The sequence below is a fragment of the Halyomorpha halys genome, unplaced genomic scaffold (assembly GCF_000696795.3).
Source record: "Halyomorpha halys isolate HHAL.00 unplaced genomic scaffold, Hhal_1.1 Scaffold58.1, whole genome shotgun sequence".
Lineage (NCBI taxonomy): Eukaryota > Metazoa > Arthropoda > Insecta > Hemiptera > Pentatomidae > Halyomorpha > Halyomorpha halys.
The window spans coordinates 2516027-2543083 of record NW_027110919.1 but is presented as its reverse complement, the minus strand read 5'-3'; the positions used below and the strand labels follow the sequence as shown (position 1 = coordinate 2543083).

Sequence of the window (27057 nt, the reverse complement as noted above, 5' to 3'; positions counted from 1 at the left end):
TGTATTTCCTTTTAATTTTGTATATTATTTTAAATTTCGTTCTTTTTTCCACCATTTTCTTTTTAGACCAGATAAGCTGCAATATAGATCGAAATACAGCCACGTAATGAATATTTATCACTATTTTATACCTTTCTTCTTACAACCACGAGGTCCAGCTCCGTTAAATAAATTAAAAATTTGCATTCAATATTTAATGAGAACCCTAGAGAATTTTATAAATTAAATAACGGCTTAAAGATCTGTAAATAAATTGTGTAACAGGAACAAAAGATACACCCTGATGATGTAGCACTTCGGCTGCATTGGTGACGCCAACACTTCTTGCTAAATCGGAGCACCTTTTTTAGGTCAAAGACCCATTAATGTTCATAATGATTAATCCTAGCAACTGACACTACTTCTATGCAGGTAACTTTTATATTAAACTTTTACAATATGACAAATTTTAATAAAGATATTGTATTTATAACTCTTTTAACATGCAATTGATCGATTAGCTTGCCATTATAGACTAATAACCAGTAAAATATCTAAAAAAATCTTGGCCTTTCAAAACAATTTAGTTCTTAACAACCTAAGAGAAAAAAAGCTATTGGCAAAAAAAAATAAAAAAATTACGAATTCTGAAGAACTCTATTCAGAAAAAAAAAATCCGGTAAGATGTAGTCAGTCAAAAAAACAAGCTTTTTTATGATAACTTTAGTAGATAAAAACCGTGCTCCATATGAGCTTTGAATATTCACTCGGTATAAAAGGCATTAAAAAACATTTCAGGAGTAAGGAAAATGGGATATTGAAACGTAGAATCAGGTCAAAATGATATAATATTCATTCTATTATAATTAACATTAACAATTATTATTTCAAACAAATTAGGCTAGTTCCAACAGTATTCAAAACTGGTGGCGCATGTGGCAGAGGATTTAGAAGGGAAAATCCGCACAGTGCATGCGTCCTTCAGTTTGATCATACAGTACAAATAGTTTATTTAAGTTGCCGAGCATAAGAAAAACAGATTGTAACGTAATCTCCGGTCATAAGTAAAATGCTTAGTGTTTTTAAATAAAGATTTTGTAATGTACAAATAGGTTATAAATAAAATATTACTGGAACTTTTAACTCTATTGCTATCGGTTATAGCAGAATAGGAAGTAAGGAAGTTATAGAACAGGAAGTAAATTCAAACACAGATTATTCATTATTTATTTATTCAGACACACGGTTATTCTAGAGCTTTTCTCTTCAGTCTTGGGAGACATACTATGGAAACCCAGTTGAAATTTGTTAACGAATAGTAGATCATCGATCATTTTCGAGGAATAATTCAAGAGTATAATTTAATTTGTTAACACTATCACTATAACAAAAACTAGCACTATTGCTAGATTAAATATAATTGTTATGGATTGGTAATGAAAAGATCAGTTGTAATATCTTCGCCCATAACTAATTATTGAAACTAAATCAGCTATAAGATGAAATAAGGAACTCTGTACATTTCTTAGTTACGTTCAAGGTGTGATAATTTTTGTCTCAGAAAGACAATATTTGATTTGGAAAAAAAACATTGTCAATAATGTTAATGAGTTAACTATTTTATTTGGCATCCAAATCACACGTCAACCGGTGGAGCTTGGGAACTCAAAATTATATTAATTTTTTTCTTAATGACTAGCATGATTCCGAAAAACTATTTAATTGCCTTCTATTTACTGATATGGTAACTAAAATAATGAACCATCTCCTAATAATTGTCAGTTGTTTTGTGATGAAATTAGAACATTTATAACGATTGATAAATTTATTTTGAAATAGTATTCGCTTGGAATGCAAATAGTAAGATGCTATCGGTACATAACGTTATATTGTTGTTGGTTTTTTTTTAATATACAATGGGCACTTAAAGGGTTAAAACATATAAAAACAATATAAAATGGAAATCTAACTTCTCAAATAATTGATTTACGGGATCTAGCCATTCATTATGAAGTACAATAATGTTACCAACTTCACTGAAAGTAGTGAAAACGAATTAAGAAACTAAGTACAAGCAATTCATTGAAACGAGCGCGCTTAGAATAATAAAAAACTCATTAGATGGAAGTATTCAATGAAATAACGTCATCGATTCAAAATTCGATCAAGGTCTTTAGAGCCTTATCATTGTAGCCAAGCAGAATACCCATTAGTCTACAAAACAAAGCACTGACCTAGGAACAAGTATTGGACTGAGAATCTTCATTGGAAGAGGGTAGAGGGGCAGGGAGAATTTCCTAGAACAATTTTTTAATATTCCAAATTTTCTAAATTTATTACTTTACAACTAAATTCAAGACAATTAACCGTTAATATATTTATAATAAAAAACAATTTACAATTTATAAATAGTTAAATTAATCAATTTTCAAATGAGCACAATTTAATTAACGATCAAAATAAACTATCAATGAACACGATAAAATGAAAATTCTGAAAATATTTTTTTTATAAACCAATGAACCTGAAACTAGCATCACTGAAAACAAACAGCATCCACAAATTTCATGAAAACCAAACTAGCAGAATTATTTTCCCATCCCAAGACAACGCTATGAATTACAGCCTTTTTTTTATAATTTTAATAATTGAAACTGAATATTTGATTAATTCAAAATTTAAATTAGTTACTGGCCCAAAAATTTGTTTTTTATTGAGAGGTTGAAAGGTATTAAAAACTATAGACAGGTAATTATATTCCATTTGAAAAAACATTATGTTTTTTCTGTTCAACATAGTACAGTACTCTTAATTCTTAGTTATAAATTTTTCACAATTTAGAAATAGACAGGGCGTAGGAGCTTTGAAGTTCTCACAATACAACTAATTTCTTTTGAAATAAATTTTTAGTGGGGAAGTATATCAATTTAAAGAGTTTTCCAGCTTCTACATTGAATCTGACACTGAGAAATGATTTGAGATGAGAGTTAAGAATTTTTTTTTAGGTCTAAGTGAAAATTTAGCCAACATTTATTATATAAGAAATAATTCCTGTGTATATCAATCAAACTTTATTTGCATAAGGAACCCATCCAGTTTCATCACAACTTAGTATAGAGTGAAATTATGAGGTAGCAACATTGGAGCTCTAATTTAGTAAACTCTGCTCCAATTTTTTATATATTTCCTATGTTAAATAATTTCTTTATTTTAACTACCCATGTCTGTTCAGTAGGTGATGGAGTCACTGAAGAATATACCCGAGTTCTTCGCAGGGCGGTCAGTGCTCATCACAGGAGGTACAGGCTTCATGGGCAAAGTCCTTGTCGAGAAGTTGCTAAGGTCCTGTTCAGACATAGAAACCATCTACCTACTCATCAGGCCAAAAAAGGGCCAGGAAGTTCAGGAAAGGCTTCAAGATCTCATCAGTCTCACGGCTAGTAATCTAATCATAGATAAAGAATCCAACATAGACTTAACCATGCTTGTTCATCTAATGTCTAAAATTACGATCATAGATTCATTTTCAATGAACAAAACCATAAACACTCAACAAAATAACAGCACCTTCAATAATCGACTTCTTCAAATATAAAGTTTAGTTTGTTTTTAAGTTTCTTTAGAAGCAGTAATATTTATTATTATTTAAAACAACATAACTAAGTGCATCCTTTTCTTCTTTCAAATTTAAATCTAGGATCTAGAAATTTGATTGAAATCTTAATTTCGAAATAGATGCAAATATGATCCACTGCGCAAAAAAGGGATATTAAATGATGAATATTGTATTATTAAGAAATAATTTCACATTCATTAACGTTGGTTAAGGTACCAACTTTGTGCAGATTGTGATAAGATACCTCAATTATTTTTATTAGTCTTATGTTAACTAAACAAAAAAACAGAAAACTAGATTAATGTTATATGCTACGGGAAACTTAAAAAAAAAGAAATTATAAAAAATGTTTTAAGAAAAATCCAGGACTTAATATTTTGAAAAATATCTATCACTCACTCACTGTTGGGCGCTACAGTCCTTCCAGAACCTGGGCCTCTGCCACCGTTTTTCCCCATGCTTCGAGGTCTCCAGTGGGACTCCTCCAATTTCCAATTCCCATCTTTCTTAATTCATCCTCCAAATCATCAAACTACCGAGCCTGGGTTTGCCCTTTTTCCTCCTGGTGTACTATATAGCATCCTTTTAGGCAGCCTACAGGGCTCCATCCTTTCCACACGTCCTAACCATTGTAGCCTGCTCTTCTTAATAGCACAGAGGATATCAGGCTCTATACAATTCTATTAGTTCGGCATTGCTTCTAATTCTCCACCTGTGCTCTTCTTTCGTGTTTCTTCTTCACATCTCCAAAGATCTTTCTCAGGACTCTTCTCTCCCAAACCAGTAGAGCTTTTCTATTTTCCTTGGTTAGAGTCCATGTCTCACTGCCATACATTACTACTGGCCTAATTATTTGAAAAAATATTTATAAGATTTAAATGGAAATGATTCAGTTGCTTCCAGTTAACATCAACTAGATAATCTTACTTTATAATCTTAAGTGGGGATGAGTGTATTCCCACTATGTTTTTTGATGATGTAGAAAGATCATTTAATAATTATAAAAATATTTTAAACGAACGATGATAAAGTTTTGTATAAACAAATTTAGAAATTACTAATTCATTTACATTTTATTAATGTTAATTAGTTTTTAAATACAATCATAGCTAATTTTCTTTTATTCATTAATTTTTTATAACATTTATATTTTAGTTTTTAAAAATTGTTTCTGATTATGTTCTTATCCTTTAACATTCATATTTTTAACCCATTGAAGCACTTACTGTTTCTTAATAGTAAAGATGTGGTTATTTTCATATTTATTTGTTTCATTTTTAGTCTCCAATTTCATTCTAGTTCACAATTTATTATAGGCACACTTGAACATTTCAGCGGCATAGTGTTACATTTGGAATCTTTTTTTTTTTTTTTGCTGCAAATATTTTATTATTACTGCTTAATTTACAGTTCTTAAAGCATAATATATGATAATAAAAATCTGACGTTACTCATAAGGCAGTAGCTACATCCTGGTGGCACCATTGTCAATTGGTGCTGCTCACTAGCAGATAACGATGGTACTAAAGGTACCAACTTTGTGCAGACTCAATTATTTTTCCTCTGCTTCTGATTATTGATGAATTTTTTCCCCAATAGTCTTCTGATAGAACCATATTTATCAAGTGAAGGTTGTAAAGCCATTGCGATATAGTTTAGTGCGTCTGATTCTTTTTATTGGTAAGCAGTTGACCAATCAGAGATCCAAAACTATTTTGCCCATTATAGGTTTGTTTTAAAAAGAAAATCACAACTAACAACTGATGGCTAAATCCACCTTACACTAATTGATTTATCTTGCTTATATGAAAACATTAAATTTTTATCACTGATTTTTTTCTACTAATAAACCTAAAAGACCCATATTGCTTTCCACACAAACTTCTAAAAAACAATTAATTCAGGAGCAATGCTAATAATTAACATATCTAATAAAATTTCAGATATTCGATGAGGTTCGCAGAAGAAATGGACTTTTAGGGAAGATAATACCAATCCAAGGAGATATAACACAACCTAAATTAGGTCTGAGTTTGGATGATCAAAATTTGCTAAGGAGTAAGGTATCTGTCATCTTCCATGCAGCAGCTACGGTCAAGTTTGATGAAGCTCTCAAGAAGTCAGTGGCCATAAACATGTCAGCCACTAAATCCATCATAGACCTGGCGCTCAACATGAGCAAACTAGAGGTTAGTAATCAACCCAAATGTTATTATCAAAACTTCACAATGATTATAATTATATTGCTATAAATTGATTATTTTATAATTTCTCTTAGTCAGACCTATGTTCCAAATTTTTATAATATGACTGACATCAATATAAAATGTTCACATAAAAAAATTGTTTTAGCCTAAAAACAAGCATTATTTATTTCATTTCCAAATTAATGGATATTATTACTACTTTCTTTTCAATTTTAATTTATTTCAGGCATTGATACACGTTTCCACTGCCTACTGTAACTGCAATAGGTTGGAAAATGAAGAACAAATATACCCAGTAAATTACGCACCAGAACAAGTTCTAACCGCGGCTCAGACTCTTGACAGTGAATTACTGGATGTGCTTACTCCAAAGTAAGTTCTATAAAATAAATTAAAAATGTTATGAAGAAATGAATTATCTCTAACTTTTAGGTACCTAAGCCTTTAGCAGACAATAATTAATGACTACTTAATTAATTAATTTGTCATTTTATTAAATTACAAGTTAGTTGAATTTTAATTTGGGTTCTGGCATCTAATGGCTCCTGTGCATTATTTTTCATAAATCAAAAATATTGTCCAAACAATAATAAATAAACATTTCTAAAATTCATTTTGGTACATATTATAAAAACTACTATTCCTACAAAGGTACATTCAACTATCTTTAATTTGAGTGCTGGCAGACTCATAAATAAATTCACTAACTACTAATTTTTCAATACTTTTCTTTATGAAATGTTGCTTTTTAAAAATGTATATTTCAGGAACTCTTGAACATAAATAACTGTTTTAGGGCTCATATTTAAGCAAATTTACTCTACTTCAAATGATGCTCTATTAGGTTTCCTAGTGTTGCAGGTAATTTTAAAGAAAATCACCTCCGAAAAAAAATTAATTATTTTTAAGGTTTTGAAACAGCCCCCATTTTTTATTCTCCTAACCATACTTGACAGATTCATCTTTTTTGGTCATAACTATACATAGTGTTCATTAAAATAATCGAAAATTGATGTGAAATTTTTCTTCTCTTGGGTTCTTGGATTGTTTATACAACTTTTCGTTTAGCTAGGGTTAGGGTTGAAAACTTACGAGATCACAGGTGGACCATAACACTGAAGCTGTGTTGATAACCAGTAGAAAAGTGAGAGAGGTTATCAGTCTTACTGTCGGGGAGTTCGATATCTTATCCAAGCCATCTATTAGATATCTCAGGGTGTAGATTGACACCAGATTTCGGTTTGATGAATATCTACATAAAGTTAGCACCAGAGCAATGCAAGTGACTAATGAATTGGCTAGGATTATGCCAAATATTGGAGGACCAAGAGAGAACCAGAGGAAGTTTCTAGCTAATGTAGCCAGTTCCATTAGCTGCTATGTCATCACAGACATGCCTCCAATAGATCTTTTGGCACCCGGTTGTTCCAAAAGAAACAAGAGAGCCGGATGCTCAATGGACTACATTAGCAAAAGAAGAAAGAGTGCATAGTCTTGAAAGATGGCAGAGACCCAGGAATGCATCATCTTCTGAAAGATGGACCCACCATATGACTCCCAATGTATCAATACGGATATCCCGGAAACATGAAGAAGTAGATTATTACTTCACTCAACTGCAGGTTGTTTCACGGCCTACTTAGACCTCTTCAAACTGGAGGATGGATCATTGTGTCCAACTTGTGATTCTGTGGATGAAACAGTGGAACAATTGCTCTTCCATTGTCCAAGTTTCGCTAAAGAAAAAGAAGAGCAAACAAAGAGAAACCAGGCAAGAAATTAGTTCCAGAAAACTTAGTCACCTTGATGATGACTAGGTAAGGAAAATTTTAGTGCTGTAGCAGACTATGTAGCGCAAATTAGTAGAAGGCTCAGAGCACAAGAGCGAGAAAGAAGAGGCCAGGCAATGGCCTAGCTTAAATAGGATATACAAAGATGTAGGCAGATAGCCCTTCTGCCCCGTGAAGTAATGCTTGACAATGGTAAATAAGAATTGGTAGGTAGTTTTTCAGTAAGTAGGAATCTCACGCTATTGTATAATTTTTATTGTTGTACCACGTCTTATGAAAGATTTTTCCCCTACAACAAAATAAAAAAAAAAAAAACTCTGTTACATACAGAGAGCATTTTTAGGAAACTTGGTAGTTGGCTGTAGACTTATGGAACCTTGAAACATCTATTTCTGTTGAAAACTGGGATTCAAAATTTCGCACAATCTCAATACTTCCTTTTACTGTATATTTCATTTATAAGTAAATGAGGGAAATTTGTAACCAAACAAGTTAAAGTTAACTTTAATTGGCTCATAAATCCAATAATGCCGGTTTGAATCCAGCCTAAAAATATCAACTTTTATTTTTGTGCCAGTCTCACAAAATGAAAACTTGACCCTCACCATGGTTAGAATAGGATGGTACCCAGTAGGTAACCCTTCTCCCCTCCCCATGTCAGAAATGATTAGGAAGGAGATAAAAAAATACATATACATTTATATAAGTAAGTGAAATTAAAAACAATTGCATTTCAACTAAATTATATATATTTTGAATTATTATGACTACATAACTATATTTTAAAAATATATAATTATTAAAAAACCACAATTTATATTCAAACTTATTGTAGTTCTCAGCTCTAAAGACAGATATATTACTATTTTCTTTACTGTAGAATTTAGAATGAGAAAGAAAGTTTTTTACAGATTATTGGACGGTCGACCAAATACATATACCCTAACAAAAGCATTAGCTGAACAAATAGTAAATGAACAAAACGGAATATTACCAATTGCAATTATTCGGCCATCAATAGGTAAGTTAAATGTAAGTATTTGTATATTACACTTAAATGTTTAAACATCAATTCAAATGAAAAAATTTTATTTAAATAATTTAAAAAGAAACATGGCAATATTTAACAAATTATTACTATATACCACACAGCAATTAAGGATATTAGTACCGTCATCTATTATGATCATGGAATTGACACCCATGGAATTATTTGTCTTATATTTATTGTTTTTAACAGTTAGGCTTGTTAAGTTGTCTATGAGAGTCTTCCAAATGAATTTTTGATCAAAGCTTAAGACAAATTTTATTGGTTTGTTTAACTTTAAGAGAATAATTATGAACATTTCATTTCAGTCACTGCAGCATGGAAGGAACCTATACCAGGCTGGGTTGATAACATGAATGGACCAACAGGAATATTTGTTGGTGCATGCAAAGGGATACTCAGATCTTTGTACTGTGATAGCGACTGTATTGCAGATTTGGTACCAGTAGATGCAGCGATAAACCTATGTATAGCCGTTGCCTGGCATACTGCAGTTTACAGGTGAACAAATTCATTCATAATTATTTTTAACACAATGTAATCTTTAGTTTTGCAAGTGACTTTTATGTTATCATAGCAATATAGTATATTTGACACATTAATAAATTTTCGGAAGGTAAATCAAAGAATTAATGCAATTAAACAGATTTTGTTATTTAATATTTTAATTTTTAAGTTTATTATGAGATGGATCAAAACTTTGAATAAACTATATTTTATATACTATATTTATTTTAGACCCCACAACATACCAGTCTACAATTGTACAACTGGAACATGCAATCCTATTTATTGGGGTGACATAGAAAAATGGTTTCATTACTATCTATATGCTTACCCATCAGCAGATGTTTTTTGGTATCCAGATGGCTCTTTCAAGAAACATCAACTCATGCATAAACTTGCAGTGACACTTTTCCAAAGATGCCCTGCATATTTATTTGACTTTTTCAGCATAATCTGTGGTAGAGAACCAATGTAAGTAAGCAATCAACATATTTAAAATTATATTCATATCAAATTTCAGAGATTATAACATGATAATAACTTTATGAATTATGCTATAAATAATGTTAAATTGTAAAAAAATGATTAAATAATGACCACACACAGGATCAGTTTTTAAAATTGAAAAAGAACTAAGAACGATTGAAGTATTAGGATAAATTTAAATATTAATTTAAAGGTACAACAGAAGGCTCTTGCTAATCTGAACTAATAAAAATAAAGCTGGTTTAAGTAAAAAAATGTATGTTATGACTGGATAAAAAAGAAAGATGAAATCATTAATTATAAATAAATAAAAAAAAATTAACTATAAAAAATATTTTCACAATTGTTAACCATTATTCAGAAATTAATTTTTTTAAAGATTTTCTCAAAAATTTGGAACTTGATAGCATCTTTATCAAGTCTACTGACAGCATCCTAGTATTTTTAACCGGATTTCTTAAGCCTAACACAAGTTTACAGGAGAGCAGTGAGAACATATGTTTTCTTCTGAATAAATGAATTCAGATAAATGGTTAGGACTAATTTCAATTAGTAATATTGGTAATAATAATATTTACAATGTTCTTAATAACCCAAAATGTAAATGTGTAAAGATTTGGTCAAAATGATTTCAGTTCATTGTAGTTATATTAATTCTAAATCTTTCAGGATGGTGCGCATACAGGATAAAATTTTGAAGGCAACCTCTACCTTGGAATTCTTTACTGTAAGAAATTTCAGGTTTAAAAATGACAATATGATGACACTCTGGAAAAGTATGTTAAAAGAAGATAAGAATATCTTTAATTTTGAACTAACTTCAATAAATTGGGCATCATATATTGAAATATATGTTCTTGGCATTAGAAAGTATATCCTAAAGGAGGATCCCAAAACTATTCCGATAGCGAGACAAAAAATAATGAGGTAAGTGATAATCAGTATATTGATAGCATCACCTAACGAGTTCAATGATAAATACAAAGAATTTAAACAGGATCATGGACTGATATTATTCACGATATCTAAGAAGAGAATAGTAGTTACAAAATAATAAAAAAGTGGTCAAGCTGTTTAAAAGTGGTGACATAACAACCCCTCTCCTTCACAAAACTATTTTTAGTCAAACTATAAAAAAACACAAAACAAGTTTCATTGAAAGAAATTGTCTTTCTACACCCCTACACCTTCTTCCACCAAAAAATTTTACTTCTAGAGGATATTTAGCTAAATTTCTAAATAAACCATCCATCTAATAGTGTGAAGTTGACCAATTTATTCCTACAAAATTGTCATTGGGTCGAGTGGAAACATGTGCACCAAGCTTTGTCAAATAAAAGTCATTTTGAAGTGTTAGTAAAAACACATTGCGAAAAAAGGAAGCTCGAGGCCTGATGTATTCCTATATTACATCTAGTTAGCTATTAAGAACCATGGTCAAAAGGTTTCCTCAAAAATGTTACGTAAGAATATTTGTAAATAAATGGAATATGGTCCGGATGCAGTAAAAAAAAAACACAAATAGTAATGACTATTTTTATTTCTACCAAAGTTCTGTCCCACGTTGCAGGACTAAAAAAGATACAAACACTTAACATACGTAAAAAAGTAAATGGAAAATTACAAGGGTATAAAATGAAATTGTACAATTTCATTTTATACCCTTGTAATTTTCCATTTACTTTTTTACTTATGTTAAGAATTTGTATCTTTTTTAGCCCTGACGAAGTCCTACAATGTGGGGCGAAATGTTGGCTCAAATAAAAAGTTATTACTATTTCAGTTTTTTTTTAATGCACCCATGCCATATTCCATTTATTAATAATACACACGGTCAATCAGTGATCTTCCAATAAGAATATTTGAGGACTTTTCTATCAAAAGTTAATATAAACATTTCTCTAAAGTAAAGGTTTTTTGATAAATTAAAATTCTACATGTGAAACTGACAAAGTTTATTTCAAAATTTAAAATATTATCAATACAAATTTAACTTATATGCATCAGATGTTCCCATAATAATTTTTAAACAAAAAAATTCCAAAAGTATTGATTTTCAATAAAATACTTCTCATTTAATGATTACAATTTTATTTTTTCAATTTCTTTCCAATTAATTTATTTAGCAAAATAAGTTGATGATACATTTATCATAATTGAATGAATATGAAAATATACTAGCAAAGTAGAAATAGAAAAAAATATATTTTACAATTTCTTAGAACTCAAACCCTGTAAAAATTATTTATTTAAAAAAAAATTATTTATTAAATTTAAAATAAAATTCAAATTTATTAAAAAATCTAATTAAGTATATTACAGAGCCCATGAAGTAAAATTTTTACCATTCAAAAAATAAATTATACTCAAAGAAGTACTTAATGAAATATATAACAGAATTATAAAATGCTATACAAAATTATTATATTTTTTAGGATGTATATACTTCACATGGTATCACAAGCAACTGTTGTTGCTATTTTCTGCTGGCTGTTGCTCAAAAGATCCACTTCAACAAGGAAAAAACTGATTGAAACTGTGAACATTTGTTTTTCATTGATGAAAAAGTTTAAGAAATTGACATGATTACTGTTACCATCAAAAGTGCCTTTGTTTGTAATAACTTTTTATCTGTTTTATAAGACTCACAAGGTTCCTTAATCTTTAAGATTAAAACTAATCACAGAAATGTATTAATGTTGTTACATTAATAATGGAACTTTTTGTATAAAATAATGCTTATGTATAACTCTTACCAGACATAAGTGTGGTACATATCATCGTGTTAAAAGTAGAAGTAATTAAGTGATGTTGACAAAAATAGCACTTGATCACATTTACTACCAACCCTGATATGATGTATATTAGTAATATATACATATGATACAAATATACATGATATGATGCTAAGTATGTAATACATAGCATGACCCTGATTCCAAAACATATTAACTATAGTGTAAAACAAATGTACCTAAGAGGTTTTGGAATAATAATCGCAATATGTTATAAGTGAGTGTAAATATACAATACGTATATGTATCTTGTTGAACAGTACCTATATAAGAGAAATATGTTACACATTAATTCTATATTGCGAACTGTTTTAATAACCTAAGATATTCATATTTTTTTAATATTTATTTTAAAATGTCAACAATCATTCTTGATTGAGTATTTCGACAGCTATATAAATACTAAAGACAATTGAAAAAAGTTGTTCACACTAAACAGGAGATAGTGCAAATGTTAAACAATAGGTTGATGGTATTACATGTATATGGTAATGTACTTACCCTATAAGTTTAAACAACTTCCATTACACTGTTTCCTGGTTAATAAATATTATAGAATTCGGATTATTTATGGAAGTTATCAAATGATTATAGACATATTTTCGTTTCTATTTTTGTTGTGAAAAATAAAACTCATGAAATATTGTTTATCTTTCTCTCTTACGATTCCTTAAAATATATATATATATATATATAAACGATTCTTTAAAAGATGCTAACAATTGAGCCATTGGAGTAATGGTACAAAAGTGGTGTAAGTCCCTCCATTTTCATAAAAATTAATTTTAATAAAAAAAACTATTTAAATAATTACAAAATACATTAGCTTCAACCGATTTTAAATGGTTGGTAGTCTTGTGACTGATTAGTTTCAACATAAAAAGCAGTTGCTCTTTAGCAAAAAACTTTACAGACCTTTCCCTAAAGTTTTGAATATCTTAAAACTCCAAGTTTGACTAGCACCACTATTGCCTACAATGGCTCAATTATTTCAAGAAATAAGAACTAGTGAAATTATTTTATTGAAAATATATTTCATTATTCCAAAGCATGAGCATATAATGACAAGAATGACCGGATTAAAGTATTTACTTACATTGACATAGCTTTTACAAATTCCATGATATTTCAGACAACAATCCGTCAGACAAAACAATACTCAGAATTATTACCTAAAACTGCCAATTTAGGGTTCATTGTGGCCCTATTTTTAATATGAGATTTTGGATTGTATAATTCACTTTTTCTCATAAAAATTCTCTGAAAGCATTTCTGTACATAGACCATATCTGTTAGCCGCCTTTTTTAGGTATCAGGGGCGCACGTAGAATTTTTTTTTGGGATGGGGGAATTAAGAATAAGAAGAAAGCAAATACTACAAAAAATAAATATTGCTCAAAATACAGAAGTATAACGCAAAATACAGAATAAATACATAAGTATTACTCAAAATACGAATCTTAAGTTGGTATATATAAAAATAATATTGATTGGAGAAGATGTTCGGGGAGGGGGGGGGTTCGGTCAGCAAAGAACAACATAAATAAACAAAAAAATATTTATTTATACCGACGTTTCGACCTGAGTTTCAGGTCTTCATCAGGGTGTCAAGTGGAGAAGGTTGGCTAAAACTCAAGTTTTACTTGTTAAATAAATAATTTTTTGTTTATTTATGTTGTTATTTGCTGACCGCACCCCTCCGACCATCTCCATTCATTAATCTACTAAAATTAATAGTAAATCATTATCTAAAAATAATATTATGGTGTAGTTAGTTGACCGTAGATTAATAATTGGAGAAGAACATAAATATTATTTTGTTTATTTATGTTCTTTTTGCTGACTGCACCTCCCGATCATCTTCTCCAATAATTAATCAATAAAAATAATATTTTTCATACATTTCGTTGGGGACGGGGGGAAGGGAGAGTGTATCTTCCTGATTCCCCCCGACGTACTATACCACTATACTATGCCACTATACCACATGTAGCATACAGTTAGTAAAAAAAGTCTACATACACCACAATATAAATTCATTTATGAAATAGTTTACATTATTATGTATTAATTAAAGTTATACTTTATTTTTCCTCTATTAAATAAAGGTCTGAAAAAGATTAAATCATGCTTATAATATCATTTCAGAATTGAATACATAAAAAACGTTTTATAATAAATGTTTGCCATTGTTTGTTACAACTAATAAGTCTACATACACCTTGATTTAATCCTTTGAATGTAAACAAACATTTAATTTTTTTACATTAATATAGGTTTTCGTTAATTTTATTTCCTAAACGAATCTGTTAGAATAAAAGTCAAGTGAAAACAACTGCTCAAAATAGAAATTTCTCGAGAGATTAGGCAGTTAATTGTTGATCGTAAAACCGCAGGGAAATCATTACGCGAAATTGCTTATAAAAGTGTTTCGGCGGTTCAGGCTGTTATTGGAAATTATAATACAACAGGTTGCATTGCAAGTAGGCCTATATCAGAGCGGCCAAAAAGCTTCAACGATATCATGAGCGTGCTATTTTAAGAAGTGTTCATGAAAACCCTACAATGAGTGCTCCTACATTAGCTACCAATTTATTGTGGGATTACAACATTGGAGTAACACCTCAAACGGTACGTAATTAACTAAAAAAAATAATCTCAAAATCGCTAAGGACTCGCAAGAAGCCGCATATCAGCAAAGTTAACCGAGCTAAGCGGTTGGCATTTGCGAAAAATTACCTTGAAAAGCCTATCAGTTTTTGGGACAAAGTAATTTTCATGGATGAGTCTAAATTTAATATTTTTGGTGCTGATGGCAACGTTAAAGAGCAAAGGAGAAAAAACGAAGCCATAAAATTGAAAACTTATGCCCGACAGTTAAGCACGGTGGAGGAGGGATCATGGTTTGGGGCTCTATGGCTTCAGCTGGAGTAGATAACTTGAAGATCATCGTGGGAATGATGGATCAATATGTATAGGTAGATGTCTTAAAACAAAATCTGCGACCCAGTGCTACCAAGTTAGTTCTAAGATCAAATTTTATTTTTTAACAGTATAACGATCCTATACATCGTGCCAGAAGGGTCGAAAAATGGTTGCTGTACAATGCTCTAGGTCAGTTAACAGCACCACCACAATCGTCCGACCTTAACCTTAACGCCATAGAGCACCTCTGGTAGGATCTTAAAATGAGCCTGAGGCATTACAAAATAAGAAATAAACGGCAACTATGAGAGGTCCTTAAGGAGGAGTGGTTGAAAACGGGTCCTACTTTTACAAAAAAAAAAACTTAACACAATGAATAATCGTTTGAGAGAGGTAATAACAAATGAAGGAGGTCGCAAAGACCATTAGAAAATGATTTGTGTTGATAATTATTTTGTTATAGAATGCATATATGCCGCGTTTTCAGACTTTTTTGTGAAAACGTATTGTTACTTTTTCTCTATCATTTTCTGTTGTTTGTATAATTTTTAAACAACTTTAAAATGTACCAAATTAATCAAAAGGTCCTGTATTCAACAAGAAAAAATAAATAAACTGTCTCATCTGTTTTTCTCTTTTGCTTTTAACCCACTTCTTTAATTAATACTAAGTGAATGCAGACTTTTTTTATTTACTGCATATTGTTTAAGAAAAATGTAGACACTGTATTGTATTCTATTTAAAATTTGAACTCAAAAGTTGTGATGAAAAGCGTAATGAACATCGGCTGTCCTTAAACTAAATCATATTTTAAACTGGAAGGTAACAATAAACAGCCAATCAAACAATTGGTATCTTATCAATACAGATCTATTGTTTGTTCTTTATTGAATACTAAAGGATTTGATTCAGTGTCTGTCTGTAGTCAAAGACGTGTTCGTGCATAATCGATCGAACTTCAATTCGATTTCGATAAAATCTTCGGGAATCTGGGTACTGGAGATTATTTTTGTGGAACCTAGTTGGTCCCATTTACTACTTTTGCGTAAGCATATTTCCCTTTATTGAACTAACTTCTGAAACAGCCTTCCGATTAGAACCTAATTGGAGAAAAGTTAAGGATGGGTGTAGCATCAATTCCTTTAGATTCGTCCGCTACTTTTGCTTACATTTAGATATTTCCTTTGACATAACTGTATTTAAGAGAAACGGCTCGTATTATAGGCCCAAATTTGGATAAAAGTTATGGAGTTAGCTCACCTCAAACATATTTTTCTTAGAAAAGGTAATTTCATTTCCAATTCAAGGGTAATATATCATTTTTCACTGTACCTACAAACATGTTATAAAGAAATGAATTACAGCTTATCCCCCTCCCTCCCAAAAAAATGCAAGCATTGTGACAGTAACACTTTAACACCAAGTTGTTTAAATAGTAGTATAAAAGAAACTGAAGGTTTCAAAAGGTGTTTTACATTATTTGTAAGTTGATTACTATGAACATTTAGAGCTGTATTATATCAAATATTTCATCTTCATAATGTTAATAGAGTGAACCCCAATTTAGGAACCACTCAATTTGGTAGTAGCATCCTTAAAAGTCTGTTTGCTCTACCTAATTACCTTCAAACTTTAATACCAACCAGTACTTAATTCAGACATTAGAGATACCTAACCTTATGTTTCAAAAATCTTATAATTTTAATGTTTATATATAATAAAAAATTGTAAGAAATAATATCTACTCTTAGTAAAATCATAAATATAAGTAATTCAATAATTATTTTTAATTAATGGATAGTGGTTAACTCAACTTCTTTAAAGTTCATATCTTCAACTTCATAAATTTATTAATCATTTAAAAACTTCAAGTTTTGACTTACTACCATATTTAGACACAAATATCAAGCCTAGCATCCTCAGCCCACATGTAAATAATCTAAGGTAGTTTCATATGATGCTTTAGTAGGAAAAGCATCATTTCCTAGGATATAAGGGGAATTATCTTAAGTATGCAATGTTTTTCTCTGAGAGGTTCTCCTCTTTTAAACAACTTGAAGGTTTTCCTTTAGGTCTTTCTGCTTTTGGCCTACCATAGCTACAAGCTAAATAACATTAATAAAGAGGTACAATAATAAATTGAAGTTTAGAAACACTTGTAAAAAAAAAAGAGGTTATTAAAGAACAATAAATAAATAAAAAAGATTTATTAACATTTTTTAAATATCATACATGTACAGAAGATACATACATGTTAAGGAAAAACAAACAAAATATAATTAACAAAATTAAGTTAATATCTAATATATATATTGGACTTGTTTTGTAATTTATAAAATATATATATTTTTGATGACTGAAAATTTTTCAGTTCCTAATATAAAAAAGTATTCCATCCATTTTAAAAAGGATAGATTTTCTGTTGTAGAAATAAACTTAATTTTTCTTGTAAAAAAATAAATATTTTAAAATTATAAATGTCAGAAATACAAAAAAAAATCCCGTGAAAGACAATTTTTTTAAAAATTAACTTGCACATAACACAGTACCATTAAAAAAAAAACATACAATAAAAATGTGAAACAAAAGTTTGGCATAAAGTTGAATAATCCAATTATATAATAAATTAAATTAACATTCTAATCAGTCAGAGAAGATATACATACTACAGAGGGTATCTGATCGACAGTGGGCTGATATAAACAAAATCTTTTCTTTATAAAAGAAATTTTGGTGATAGGAATGTTACAAAATTTTGAAATAATTTTTAAAAACCTTTTAAAAGTATATATGGAAAACACTGACATTAAAATAGATGGATCTGCTGTTTTCCCAGTATTTCACATAGACTAAGGTTTATGTTTTGCTGCAATAGATGACAAAAGTTTGTTAGCAGAAAGAAAAGTAATAGCTCCGATGACGAGAAGATATTTCAGAGTTTCAAACATGTTCAACTTCAACCAGAAACACACAAATAGGGCGAATATAGCTGAAAAATAAAATAAAAAATTAGACATTAATTATATGTTTTTTTAATCTGAAATACAGTTTGAAATTTAAATTGGATAATAGTTTAATAATTTATATTTTTATAATTAATAACAGTGTTTATTACTTTAAAAACAGAAGCAGTCTCACATTTCATTTTGGCTAAGAAAAATATTCATAACAATTCAAAATGGACACTCTGTGTAATATAATAGTAGTCTGAACTTTGCATATTGGTTGTATGAACTTGTCTAACAAATATGGGCTACATAAATGAATAATGATGATTTGAGATTTTCACCTTTCAAACATATCAAGCAATGCACTAACAAATCTTTCTTGCAACAATAAGATTATGTATGTAAGCGATATTCTAGTGTATATCAAATTGATTTATGAAATGTGAACCAATTATATTTAAATTTTAACAGAATAATAATATATAATTGTTTTATACTGATTAACTAGAATTTCTTATAATTTGCATGTATAAATTGTAAAAGTGAGAAGTTTCTATTCTATAGTGATGAAGAAAATGTCAAAGATATCATAAACAGCAAAATTATTTTAAGATGAAAATATTGCCTTGCTACACTTTACTAGATCTATTACCTAACACAAACATTGGCTTCATCAATGAGCATAGTCAGGTAAGTTCATCTTCTGCAAGTGCATTACAATACAGTTAAACATGTTAAAAAGAAGTTCAAGAGTCAGTGGTGCCACAATTTTCGTATTAGTCAGAGAAATCCAACCTTTCTCACAACAACTGGTATATGAATTCACCCTTTAACATTTGAGTGCATGGCTGATTTCTAGCTTGAATTTTCTGATTACCTACACCTTTCTAAATAACTCTTACATAGTAGAGATACTGCTTTATACAGAACTCGTCATTCTTGAATGGGTCAGAGATACAAACATCATCCTATCCTTGAGTATAATTAGAAACAAAATAAAAAAAATTGAAAAAACTTACATCCCAATCCAAGATGAAAACCTAAAGTGCTCAGTCGTAGGCTAAAGTTGGATACATTAATTCCAAGCTTGAACCACTAAAAAAAGAAGATTAAAGTTAATTATAAATAAAATCAGAGATCTTAAATCGCAAAGAATTAAAGAATGCTTACCAGAACAAAAAGGATAATCAAAGGAACGAATACCAGTCCTGTGAAAAGATTCGATACAAAAACTGGAGGCCGCTTTTCTGGTTCACGAAACAAGTGCTAAAGAAAAAAATATATTTGAATCCAATATGAAATAAAACTGAAAACTAATTATTTTATGAATATAAGATTTAGAAGTGGAAGAAAATCACAATTTCCAAATTTAATTAATTCATAAGGTTAGTTATTTGTAATTTTAAAAAATCACGTAACAATATACAATAAGAATAAGATGACAAAATAATAATACATATTAATTTTGAAAAAAAATATTTAAAATTATTTTTGATAATTAATAATTTTAAATTATTTAAATTTTTAACCATCGGCTACATTATAAAACTGATGGAGTACACAGGCAATCAGACACATAAAAGAATTTAAAATTTCTAAACATTAATTTTAATTCTAGTATGTCATAAGTTTTCAATGATCTCCAGATCACTTAAACAAATAAAAATTGTAATTACTTTAAAATAAAAATTTTATTTTTAGAAAAATTTAAAAGAAAATTTTTAGATCTAGCAATAAATTAGCTTAATTTTAAGGGTACAAAATTAAATCATTTATTATAATGGTGAGTTTAAAAGTTCATTTTGAGTCATTGTCATTTAGCTTAACTTCAACAGAAGAGAGAAATGGACAAACAGCACAACATGTGATTTTTATTATATTCATAGTTCTCAAAAATGTTCCTGACCTGCAGCCTGAGCATCTTTGTCTTTGAAGAGAAGGAGAGGTTCAATTATCACCACTTGTCAATTATTAATTATAACACCAAATGGGTTAAATGGCATCAGTAAAGGTCTTCTACGAAATAGTCCTTGTTTGTTGAGTTAAGATACTTGCAAATTAATACAACTAGTACTCACCATTACAAAATATATGAATATTGGCCAGCGTTTGGCATTATGGCCATTTGGTCTGCATTATTATTGCTACAAATGGTGGCATTGTAGAATGTGATAATCTCTGGCTTTTTTGCGCTCTCCGGATGCATCATACATTACTTTATCAACATCAAGTGAAGACACTAGAATCATGTTCTTGTTTGCTTTTTGGACTGGACTAGCATGTAAAGAATACGGGGATAATATGCCTGAGAAATAAAAAAGGGGCAAACAGCTTTCTATAGAGCATGCAAATAAACTGAATAGGTTGGCTCCAAGCGTTCAGCAGAGGTAGAAGAATACCAGAATAAGCAGAATTCTACAGATTGTAATATTGTAAAAAACAATCAGAGCTCTGCCTGTCATGCTAATTGCTCCTAACAGAGGCTTAAATAAAATATTAGAATTAAATAAAAGTATTTTAAAAATATTTGATATAAAAATTATTTAAACAAACCTTGATTTCAGGTTTAACAGAAAACATGGATTGACTAGGTTTCTGTTTTGCATCACCAGCAAAAGATAATTTAATATCAGCAACATGCCATTGAAGTGAATTTGATAAAACACTGTCCCCAGCAATTATTTCCAAATTGTAAATCCCAGGCAAAGATCCAAATTCAGCTGATTTTGCACCAATATCCTAAAACAAATGTTCACAATTACATACATCTTACACAGTTCCAGTGGACAGCCAGGCTAATGCCTGAAGCTGTTTAAGAATTCCAGAAGGTGAATGAAATTAAACAAAAAGGAAAAGAAAATAATAATGATAGTTGATAAGGGAACAGAGAAAAAATAGACTTAAATAAACAATAAACATTTGAATAACTTACCAAATCCAATTTATATCCATTGTTTGAATCTTTTTCAGAAACAAATATCAATTCTTGTCCGGTAACAGAGTGAGAAAGCCTGACAAAAGCTTGATGGACATTAATTGGTGAACCACTAGATTTTTCTTTAAGATTAAATCTTAAAGCTAAGTGTTGCTGAGAATCGATTTCCAATACCTGAGCAAATTTCTCTGGAAACATTACCCTGTTGACAGAATAATTAAGAAATAAACATCATATTTTTTAACTAGTTAGATCAGGAATATTTAAATTTAAATCCATATTAAGTTCATAAGTTTTTAGAAGTTTGTCGGGGGGTGCGGTCAGCAAAGAACAACATAAATAAACAAAACCATATTTATTTATTTTATGCCATAAAATAAATAAATATGGTTTTGTTTATTTATGTTGTTCTTTGCTGACCGCACCCCCCCACCAACTTCTTCAAGCATTAATCTACGGTCAACTATCTACATCTCATTAAGTTCATAAGTGTTTCAGAAAAGGCATAGAATAGAGATAAGAAAATTTCAGAGATATATTTGACTAGCAATAAATAATGGAAAGCCTTTACGACAAGACCATTGGATTTACTGCAGTGATAAAATCTACCTATAAGAATGCCAACAATTATGAAAGGTTAAGTAGATAAATAATTAATTTTCAACAGAGGAGTCAGCCTTAGTTTTTTATTATCATTCAATAAGAAATTAATAAGAAAAACAATATAGTTAGAGAAGAGTATGAGTATGTTGGAGAGCAATAGGAAAACAGATATAATTTCCTTAAAGTATTTCCTAAACAGATTAGCCATAATAGCAGATTTTAAGGAAAATCTTTGGCAGGCTCTGGTAAAATGTGGGGAAAATTGACTAGAGAAAGGCTTATCTGGAGAATGGGCAACCGTATGGTGGATGTTGAAGTAGACCAATGACCACTCCAGTCTGTAATGCCAGAGGAGGAAGAAAATGTCAGTACACAAACATATAAACTATTACATCTCTTGATCGTTGTCTATGACAAGAGCTGGGTACATTAAGAAGGCAGCTGAATCGTAAGATTCTTATACTGAACAAGAGAATAAAAAAGAACCAACTAATTCCTTAAATGTAAAGATTAAAATTTTCATTTTTATACAGCTAACCAAGTAATCAATAAGGAATTATTTAAGAAAATTTATGAGTCAGGATCTCCTGATAAGAAGATATAAAGATGGTTAGGGTATTAAGGTTCAGCTGTTCATCAGAACATTGTTACAGATCAAGATTGCCGCTATAGTTGTTGAGAGATCTCTAAGGCGACTAGAGTAATCTAAGATATTACTGAGCTATAACAAATTGGAAAACAATAGCATAGAAAAACAGTCACCAGATGAGGAAGAGAAATTTCTAAATTTTCAATAGAACCATACCAGCAGGAAGAAACTAGCAGATGTTACAGATTTGTGAGTCACATTCCCTTTACCTCAGTAGATGACTTTTATCAATAATGGATAACCGATTGAGTACTTTGCTCCAGTAGAGTATTCACAAATTATGAGAGCTCAGATTAACAAAAGGATTTGAAGTAGAAATGGATAATAATTTGTTTTATTTAAAAATGTAAATATTTATTAAAATTTTTGAAGAAATACATAATCTATTAATAGTTCAAATCTCCTTAATAATGAAATGGAAATTAATTTTTGAGGAATGCAAGAACTTAGTATATAATTTATTTCAAATTGGAAATAGTAAAATTTCATTCACTTTAAATGAACACATATAAATAAACTTACTTGTTATATTTGGGTTGCAAAAAGTGATCAGAATCAACAGCCGCAATAAGAAGTGGGTCAGTAACAGCCAACTGCCCTGTTATCTTTATTTCAATAACATTATTAGTTCCACCAATGAGTGATTGATCACTAGGAGTTACATTAATTGTAGCTTTGTACACTCCTGGGTTTGTGCCAGATGGAAATTTTAACTGGTAAGAACTCCTACATTAAAAGAAACAATGTTTCTGATGAGACATAAGAGTATTTAAAAATTATACATATAGAATTATACATTAGACATATATGTAAATATATACTTTTCTGTGAGTGGCTCAAATTTAATTTTGGAAGCAACAATAGTGTTGTCAGATATCCTCGCCAAAGATTCAAGAGTAACAGGAAAAGGGCTACCAGTAGGAGTTTTTCCCAAAAGATCAGTAACATCAATAGACATTACTCCTTTGATTGAATCAATGTTTCGTACACTGACAACAATAGGCCTGTGAAACTGTAATGAGCCAAATGAAAAAAATAATATATTTCAAGTAAAATTGAACAAATAATAAGAAAAGTACAATTATTATTTTTACCTTGTTTGTTGTAAGAGTTTGAAGGACGTTTAATAAAGACCAGGCACCTTTTGGAGTTTGAACAGATTTACGTGTGACAAAATAATTTGAAAACTTTGTTGCTTGGTCAGGACTAATGGCAGGGGTTTTATTTAATTTGGCTGACAGTTTGTAAGCTCCGCTTATTACCAAAGCTATAACAAAAAGTTATCATCATATATAGCAGGAATCATATTAAAATAATTTACAATGTAGGGAAAATACAACTAGACAAAGTGATTCAATAAAGAAATGGATAAAATATTCTTAATGGCATAATTATAAATTAATTTTTATAGCAAATACAAGTATTGAGATGGGAAGACAAGTGATTAGAAATTTGTGGAATCATGACTCAGGTTTATTTAACCTTCTGAGACATGATTCCACAAATAAATCTTATAACACAAATAAGCTAATTCTTCTTAACATTCATAAAAATAAAAAAATGCTGGCCGAAGGAGACCAGTGCTTCAGTTCAATCTGCTATAGCCTTTTTTTATCAAATCAACCATCACAAACTTCAACACAATAGTACTTGTTAACAATATATGGCAACAACTACATAAAAATAAAATTAACAAAAGATAACCATAATTAACAGGTAAATGAATCAATACAACTTAAAATATAGATACTTGTTTTTTGCCTGTTAAATTTAACAAAATGTGAAATTATTGTGGTCAGAAATGTTGAAAAATTGTACATATACAAACTTAAGATTTATAACTTGAAAATGAACAGAGACTTCCGAAAAATTGATCACGATTGAAGTATAAAAAGAACTTTAATAAAACTTTCATGAAACATATTTAACAATAATGATTGAGGAACCCTTCACAAAATAAAACTAAGTATATTGAAGTATTAACCCATAAGCTGCTATAGGCTACACACTGGCATAGAACAGTGGGCTGATAAGAGTGATGGAGAGAGACATTTAAGTATGAGGTGATTTTAAAGCCACTTTTTGTCAATATTTTCTCCTTATTTTAGGCTAAGACATAATATAATTATTAATTATAAAAACACATATTTATTAATCAAGAAATATTATAAAAAAAGAAACTAATGAACTAAAATACTAATGAAACAGTACAAATAATGAGTTAAAATTACATTGAGCATATATACAGCTCAATATATATATATAACTCCAAGAGCCTGAGTTTGAATCCAGCCGGGCAGAAAATTGTTTTCTGTTACACTGTAGCCGTGAGTTGATCCTGTGGGTTCTGGAGCCCTCCTGGGGTCCTCCCAGCCTCCTAAATTAGGTACCCTTAACTGAGTAAAAATCTGGCGGTCAAGCATGATTCTGACTACATCACCTCCCTGCACGGCTGTTGGTCAAGTAACAGTACTTCATTCCAAAGTACTGAACCTCTGACCCTCCATGGGTTGTAGCGGTACAGATTTTATTATATATGAAGAAAGTTAAGACAAAATTACACAGCGCACTACACTTATTCAATACTTTAGCTATAATCTAATGCTCTCCCTCAAAGATAAAAATTGATGTAATTAAAAAAAGCAAATAAAAATAAAATAAATTGGTGAATTAAATTAAATTGTAAACTAAAGAGATCAACAATATATATCATTAAAAATAACGTCGGTATATTAATATATCGTTCTGATTTCTCAAATCTTAATGCAGCCTGCAAATATGTGGCTGGAGCACTAGGGGCATGGGTTTCACTACCCAATTTCAAGTGCCTGGACCACAGATATCACTGCCCACCTGTAGGCGGCTGAAGCAGTTAAAGTGTTAAAGAAATTAGTAAACTTAATTTTGTTTTGAGAAACTTACCCGTGATACTCAGACCTCCTTCAAACTGAAGATACTTCCCATCGATCTCATCAGCTTGAAAGATGATATCCTCTATTCTGTCAAACACGAATGCTCCATCGATCACTGGGAGAGATGCTGCATGTAGGGTATAACCTAAGCTGATAACAGTACGTACATAATGCAGTAAAAATAATAACAATAATTGGGATATAGAATTTTAAAAATCATTTTACAAGAATTTTAGAAAGGAAAGTGGAATAAGGAAGGAGAAAAATATTAACATTTTTATGAAGGATAAAATAGAATAGGAAGCAGGTTCCCTATTCTATTACAGATTAACTTTAGAAAAATTTTATTAACAGATATGGATTGAGAAATTTATCAATGGAATCTATATATAAATGGGTTTCTTTAGAAAAAAAATAATATGCTATCATTTGTATGCAGCTATTGTTTACTGAAATCGGTATCCAAGTTGTTTAATAAGTTACGTTACTGATAATGATAAAATTGTAATTGATGAAAATACGGAAGTAATGATGTTCAAACAAATAAAATATTCATAACAGATATAAAAATATTTGTTAATTATGAGAGATAGTTGACCGTGGATGACTTGAACGAGGAGATGGTTGGGGGTGCAGTCAAAATGAAACACAAATAAGTTGATGTAACTTATTTAATTGTGCCAATGTTTCGGCCAGAGTTTCTAGCCTTCATCTGGGATAAGAACAGAACAAGATAACAACCAATGAGTATAGGAAATATAAACAGAATGACACAAAGTGAATAATTTTACAGAATGGAATTAATAAAATGAAGTGATGAGAGCAGTGGAAAATAAAATGTATACATAGGTAATTGAATAAGTAGGTAAAATAACATAATTAGGGAAACAAAAATATTTGTTAACTTACCTAGATACAGAATCATCTTTTTTTAAGGCTGCTTGAATAGCTTTCTCAACTTTTGGATCTTTAGTAATTGCTTGACCACTACTTCTTAATCCCTCTATGGCATGGTAGATATCACTTGTTGATAAAGCATCTTTCTGCAATACTGAAGTAAGGTACTGAAAAACAACCAGAAAACATAAATAATTTAGTGGAAACTAATACGTAAGATGTCACACACTCAGGATCGTATAAAGAATTACATCATGTTCAAGGCATACAGAATGTGTTTATATGATGATCAATTAAGCTAAAATTAACTTCATGCTTCATAATGAGAAACAAGAGAGATAGGAGAGACGTAATGATAGAGACCAATCTTAAATAGTTCATTTTTAAAATACACACCATGTGCAAAATAAAAGATAATATTAAATATATGTATATATAGTTAACCGTAAAAATTGATATATAAGAAGATGGTCAGGGTTGCGGTCAAAAGTGAAACAAAAATAGTTTACAACTATTTATTTTCCAACCTTTCGCCCCACTTTGCAGGGCTTCATCAGGGCTAAAAAGATACAAAATGAAACTATGATAAGATACAATGATAGGAATAAAAATAAAAAGATAAGATACAATGAAAAGAATAAAAAACAAGTAACAAAGGGAAGAGTAAAAGTTTCATATAAAAATACTCAAAATATAAAGCTGCTAAAAAAGTACAGGAGATGTATATAAAACAAAAACAATACGGGAAAAAAAAAAAAAG

General features: G+C 29.9%; 2 protein-coding genes across 7 annotated transcripts in view; one reads left to right on the top strand and one right to left on the bottom strand.

The window, feature by feature from the left end:
- LOC106692524 (putative fatty acyl-CoA reductase CG5065) overlaps positions 1-13071 on the top strand; it is a 33901-nt gene extending 20830 nt beyond the window's left edge. For 3 of the 6 annotated variants that reach the window (XM_014438506.2, XM_014438507.2, XM_014438505.2), the window contains exons 2-9: positions 3212-3415; positions 5539-5784; positions 6029-6174; positions 8504-8613; positions 8949-9141; positions 9379-9618; positions 10303-10560; positions 12069-13071. In XM_014438506.2, the coding sequence (XP_014293992.1) occupies positions 3218-3415; positions 5539-5784; positions 6029-6174; positions 8504-8613; positions 8949-9141; positions 9379-9618; positions 10303-10560; positions 12069-12219 (1542 nt within the window). In that variant the 5' untranslated portion in view covers positions 3212-3217 and the 3' untranslated portion in view covers positions 12220-13071. Of the gene's footprint in view, positions 1-303; positions 412-3211; positions 3416-5538; positions 5785-6028; positions 6175-8503; positions 8614-8948; positions 9142-9378; positions 9619-10302; positions 10561-12068 lie in introns of those variants that run through there. The other 3 variants (XM_014438508.3, XM_067049031.1, XM_067049030.1) reach the window with 2 other exon arrangements.
- Positions 13072-17545: 4474 nt separating this feature from the next.
- OstDelta (oligosaccharide transferase delta subunit) overlaps positions 17546-27057 on the bottom strand; it is a 14854-nt gene continuing 5342 nt past the window's right edge. Inside the window, exons 4-13 of the mRNA XM_014438435.2 lie at positions 26310-26464; positions 25411-25550; positions 23583-23755; positions 23310-23500; positions 23011-23214; positions 21234-21438; positions 20855-21040; positions 19472-19567; positions 19321-19396; positions 17546-18342 (exon numbers count right to left, since the gene is read on the bottom strand). Of these exons, the coding sequence (XP_014293921.1) occupies positions 18203-18342; positions 19321-19396; positions 19472-19567; positions 20855-21040; positions 21234-21438; positions 23011-23214; positions 23310-23500; positions 23583-23755; positions 25411-25550; positions 26310-26464 (1566 nt within the window). The 3' untranslated portion in view covers positions 17546-18202. The remainder of the gene's footprint in view (positions 18343-19320; positions 19397-19471; positions 19568-20854; positions 21041-21233; positions 21439-23010; positions 23215-23309; positions 23501-23582; positions 23756-25410; positions 25551-26309; positions 26465-27057) is intronic.